Source organism: Artemia sp. Qi Xiang Cuo, chromosome 15 (assembly GCF_049724085.1).
Source record: "Artemia sp. Qi Xiang Cuo chromosome 15, ASM4972408v1, whole genome shotgun sequence".
NCBI classification, from domain to species: domain Eukaryota; kingdom Metazoa; phylum Arthropoda; class Branchiopoda; order Anostraca; family Artemiidae; genus Artemia; species Artemia sp. Qi Xiang Cuo.
Window position 1 is genome coordinate 34,253,002 of NC_142808.1, and position 6,000 is coordinate 34,259,001.

At 34.8% G+C, this 6,000-nt stretch overlaps 1 protein-coding gene across 2 annotated transcripts in view; it reads right to left on the bottom strand.

Moving 5' to 3' along the window:
• The window catches only part of LOC148943598 (uncharacterized), a 79,536-nt gene extending 74,235 nt beyond the window's left edge, over positions 1-5,301 (bottom strand). For both annotated transcript variants that reach the window (XM_089100976.1, XM_089100975.1), the window contains exon 1: positions 5,147-5,301. In XM_089100976.1, coding sequence (XP_088957102.1) covers positions 5,147-5,225 — 79 coding nt within the window. In that variant the 5' untranslated portion in view covers positions 5,226-5,301. The remainder of the gene's footprint in view (positions 1-5,146) is intronic.
• Between the last annotated feature and the right edge of the window lie 699 nt (positions 5,302-6,000).

Below are 6,000 nucleotides of genomic sequence, written 5' to 3' on the forward strand. Positions count from 1 at the left end.
GGGAGCTGGTTACCCTCTGATATCTTTTGACGCTTAAAAAGTGAACTACAGCTTTCTACCTCCAACCAAACTAACTCTCTCTAAAGTTTATTCAAGCAGTCCTTCCATGATAACCATGTATGCCCCCAGGGCATAACTTATAACCCTTGTCCTGAAGACTGTGGGGGAGTGTCCTGCTCAAACATATATATTCCAGAACTTTCAACTATGTTGAACATAATGGCTGTATCAAAATTTTGATTGGATGTGTTTGTGGAAATGGTGGGCATGGAAGGGGTGTTGGTTTCCTTCCAACCACTTTAGACTATTAAAAAGGGAACTAACCATTTAAATTTCCAATCAAATAAGCGCTTTCTGAAGTTTCAACAACAACGCTTTCAATAAATTTTGGAAATTGCAATTGCCCTTTTTAACAGTCAAAAATGAGTGGAGAGTAATTGACCCCCCTCCCACACCCACCATTTCCACAAACACATTCAATCAAAGTCTTGAGACAGCAATTTTGTTCAATGTAGTTGAAAGTTCTGGAAATTATGTATTTGAGGATGACAAATCCCCGAGAGCCACCAGGGCAAAGGTTGTAAGTTATGCTCTGGGGGCATATATGGTTTTTATAGATAGAGTTGTTGTAAAAACTTCAAAAGGGGCTCATTCAACTGGGAATTGAGAGGGCTAGTGCCCTTTTTAATAGTCAAAGGTGACTGAAGGGTAACTAACCACCCTCTCACGCACACCATTCCCCTAAACACATCCATTGAAAATTTTCAGATAGCCATTGTGTTCAACTTAGTAGAAAGTTCTGGAAATTAGGTCTTTGAGGGTGAACCCCCCCTCAGGGCAAGGGTTGTAAGTTATGCCCTGGGGGCATATAAGGTATTTATAGAAAGTATTGTTGTAAAAACTCAAAAAGGGTTCATTTGATTGGAAATCAAAAGGCCTAGTGCCCTTTTTAATAATCGAAAGTAATGGTAATGTGGGTATAATGTGTGATTTTTTGTTGTTGTTGTTTAGACCAGGGCACTTTGTATTGAAGGAGTTGCCACAGGAACTTCGAAAAGGGCGCATTTATTTGAAAAAAGAAAGGGCTCATGCCATTTAATAGTCAAAAGTGATTGGAGGGCAACTAATCCCCCTTCCACGCCCACCCTCCCATTTGCCATTATGTTTAAAAACTAAATGTTACCGTAGGATTAAATCAAAATGCACTGTGTTAATGCTAATTCCCAATAAGGCACCTCACCAGTATCCCAAGAATGACTGAGGGTATTACGTTCAAACTTTCGGGGCTACTTCTGCTCTTAAAATTCAACCAAGTCAAAATAGCATAAGTGTATCCAAGCTATCAAAGAAAGTAAGCAGATTTTTTGCAAATGGTATCAAGTTTCCCATTTCAGGTCAACTAGAGGAGGTGTGAAATGAAATTAAACACCACCATTTGTGTCCAGATTTTTAAAAGGGTGTGTGGTGTTAAAAATTGCTGAAAATGTTTCTCCAGCATACAAATAGCAGACCAAACTATAAAGTCTTAAAAAAACGAAAAGATTTAAAGTATTATTTTCTTCTTCCCTGAAAAGACTATGTCAATATAAAACAAACAGAAACTTTTCCCCAAAATGATTTTTTCAAAGAAAAGTAAAGTACTCCATTAAACAAAAAATTAGCAAAAATAAAATAAAATAATCTACAAAACGTGAAACTACCACAAATCAGCAATGATAAATAAATGAAACACAAAACGAATATAAATTACAATAAATAACCGAGTCAAACTCAAAATGAGCAGAAATTAACATAAGTTGGGCTCAAAACCCCTATGCCTTCCAAGGCCAGAACATAATTTGCACTTTACTGAAAAAAATACAAATGAATGTGCATTGTCAGTTTAATATACATATACTGATATTTATTAACCAAAATGTTAATACTATTGATTTATTAAAGTTATAAAAGTAAGAAAATTTATATTTTTTTCAGTAAAGTTCAACTTATGTTCTGGCCATGGGAAGGCTTAGGGGTTTTGAGCCCTGTTCATGTTAATTTCTGCTTGTTTTGAGTTTGACTCGGTTATTTATTTTAATTTCTGTTTGTTTTGGGTTTCATTTATTTATCATTGCTAATTTGCAGTAGTTTCATGCTCTGTAGATTTTTTTATTTTATTTTTGCTCATTTTTTGTTTAATGGAGTTCTTTACTTTTCTTTGAAAAACTTATTTTGTGGAGAAAGTTTTTTTTTAATTAATAATGTACAAAAGAAGATCCCAAATCTCTAGCTCTAAGACAAGAAAACATAATTTTATTAGCTATTCTACAAATTATTCATCTTTGAGAAAGAAGTAAAGGGGTCACAATCCTTGTTTCTTGTCTACTAGCTATGTCACAGATGAAAAGAAACTTTAACTTCTTGATGTATGATTCAGTTTTGAGTATGCTCTGGTATTTACTTTTTAAGGTTGTAATTCTGAAATATACAAGTTATTGACCATCAATTGTTAAATCGGAAATAGGCAATGTCTAACACCAACTTGATTAGTATAGGTTTTGCTATGTAAAGTCTTATAATTTTTATGAATACCAAATAAAAAAGATAAGTATTTTTTGTATCAGGAATTGTATCACAATCAAGGCATTGAGGTGGAATCAGGACTGGGAAAAAGCTTCAATTTCATTTGAGTTTTACCTGTTTTTGGCCAAATTTTTAAGAATCTTCCCAGTTTCCAACCATTTTCCCCTGCATGGTCAGCAACTATTTTTAAGTATTGGTGACATAAAAGACATTTCACTCTTCTAAAATTCAAGAATTTGGGCACCATTGTAAGGATCCTGGTAACTGGTACATTACCTATAGGAAGCCAAATAAAAGGAAGGGTGAAAGCTTTACATACTCCTCAGTTCTATAGCTTCTAATATCCATTGAAATGGCACTATGTGTAAATCCAACACTTTAAACAAATTAAGCCACCTCTTAATTTTACAATATTTGACAAATAATTTAGAAAAATTGCTGTAAATTGCAGCACTGTTGTAAATGCAAGTGTCAATTTTACCAATTCTACTGTTTTAAAAAAGAAAAAAACAGTCAAGTCCAAAGCTGTCACATTCATATCAAGAATATGGTTGCATCTGATTTGTAACTGTTTACCCCAAGGCAAATATGACACTTTTTATCAAAGTTTACTAGGGAAGGAGTAGAGGTAGGGACTTAACACCATCCTTGGCCTTATGGATCTAGATTTATTCCTGAGATTTGTATCTACCTAGGGCTTATGTTAAGGGTTCTACAGAATAAAGAAAGACAGTAGCATATATTTTACCAATTCTGCTGTAAAACAAATTTTACTCAAAGTCCAAAGTTGTTATATTCATGTCCAGAATATGTCCAGTTTCTCCATGACAAACTACAATTTTTTTTTCATCAAGGTTTACCAGGGAAGTGTGAAAGTAGGGAGTTGAAAACACTATCCTAGGCTTTATGGACCTATTGGATCTAAATTTATTCCGGAGATTTTTACTCTTTTAGGCTCTAGGTCAATGACTTTTCAAAATAGAAAAAAGCCACTAGGCCTAAACTAGAGTTAGGGCCCAGGTACTCTAATATTCTGTTGTGACCAAGATAAATTTTTCTGTGACCCAATGCCAGGTCACAGTCCACACCTCAGCAAACACCAACTTAGAAGATTGTATAGAAGACATACATATGTAGCCTACTTGACTTAACTCTTGCAAATACAATTTTCTCCTTAATGATACAAAAGGTTGCTGATTTGGTATAAGTCAAGAAAGACCAGGGGCACATTTAAAGGGAACTCTAAAAAGTTCTTAAAACACTTTAAACAATCAATGAATTTATAGTTTTTTTTTTCATTGCCATATTAAGCTAGGCAGAAGTTGAAGACACTACTCAATGTGTACTTTTGCTCAATTACAGCTTGTAATATGTTAAAGATTTGTAAATCTATTTCTTAAATTTAGCACAAAAAAAAGGCTTGATTTGGTTTAAAGCACTAATGAAATGATAGGAATTGCATATACACAAACGAGAACCAAGAAACAGAGACTTAAAAGCAAAATTAAGACAACACCTTTTTGTCAAAATTTAGATAGCCAAGGCCATCCTTCTAAGTTACAGAAATAAGAAAATGATGAAAACAGTAGCTTGAAAGCAGCTTCCCAGGTTATATTTTAGGCCCTGGATTCACTCTTGGGAGTTTTATTTGCCTAACTTGACCACTTTTAACAATAACAAAAATCCCCTTGTAGACTAATTTGGGTAGAGTGAGACCATGTATTTAGTGTGAAGTTTTACAGCCCATATAGCCTGGGTCAATGTCTGGTCCAATTAGGGTGAGTGCAGGAGCTAGAAAGTAATTGAGATAGCAGCAATTTTATAGGTTAGGCTATTAAAAAAAAAAAAAAAAAACATTGGGGGAAGAATCAAAGAGTGCATTTCCTTTTTTCTATCTGATTTCTGCCTCATAGCCTAATTAGTTTTATCCTCAATCTGCTAGGTAGTACAAGCCAAGAATTGAGGCTATTGAGGCGGAATTATTTTTAAAAAACAATTCTAACTTCATAATAGCCTAGCCTATGCAGAAAAACTTTTGAATATCTTGGAAAGGGGTTAGGAAAATGGGTCAATATCTACCAAATCATATTATTGAGTTAGGAATAATGTGAATACACACTTCAATGCATTTTTTTAATCTGATTACAAACATAATAAGCATTTTTATCGGAAATGAATTTCCGCCCCCCCCCCACTATATAGGCTACACCTAACCCAACCCTGAATTGGCCGATCTAGGGGGGGGGGCTGAAACTCATTTCCAATAGAAATGCTTATTATATTCGTAATCAGCATAAAAAAAGGCATCGAATTGTGCATTCACTTTTGTCCTAACTCAATAATATGATATCGTAGATATTGACCTGAAAATGAAACTTTCAGGGATTGGTCTACAGGCTAAAAAGGAGTGGAAGTAGGTACTTCAAAGTGCCTTCCCGCGACATACTTTGGCCTGTAGACCCATCCCTAAAAGTTTCATTTTCCTAGCCTAGCCCGTTCCAAGATACCCAAAAGTAGAATTTTACTGCTGAGTCTGCTAAATAATATAAACAATTGCTAGATAAATATTACTCTATTAATTTACCACCAGTCTTTTGAATCATTTCATTTTCTGTTCTCCTCTTCTCCTGGTGGCGAGCAGACAATTTCGCTTCTTCTTCCATAATAATTGTCTTTAGTTTCTTGGTAATCTTGGCACTAGGAACCTGCACATTAAAATTCTTGTAAATATGTTGATCACCCGCAAAACTATTTTGATAACTAAATAATGTCAAAATCAATAGGACTTAGATATGGAAATAAGCAAAGGTGAAACCCGCTTGAAGTTTCCAATCTATAGAAAAGAAGACCGCTTCCTCTCCCTTCCCTAACAATGACGGAAACGGGTGGAAAAACATCTGCTGTCTCGTACCCTTTAAATAATGACTTTGTTACCGGATTACCAAGGATAACATTTTTCTGTAATTTGAGTAGCAGCTTTTGCAGTAGGTAGAGAAGCAGATGATAGCTAGATCCAGGAGATCGCCTGTGCCCAGTAATTTCCGTCGGAATGGCAACTCTAAACTATTTTCTCAAAACTCCATGGAAAATAGGATATGATAAATTCCATATCCCTCAACGAGTAATTAAAATTGTCTTTTCTTCATATTAAGTTTTAGGCTAGTTTTGTCGCACTGTAATTTGTTCATTCCTTCAACCAGAGAAGAGTTTATATTCTTTGGAACCTTTATAAACCAAGGCAATAGATAGTCACTCTATTATGCATATTGCAAATTTTTATTCTCCGGGACACGGGAGAATATGCACTTAGATTATAGTCACTATACCTAGCGTGAAAAAATGAAAGCCGTAGACCAAACAAAGATGTCGAAACGATGAAGACGAAAACTGAATTCCGAATTTGGGGAAGAAATATTAAGATAAACAATAGCTTGGATA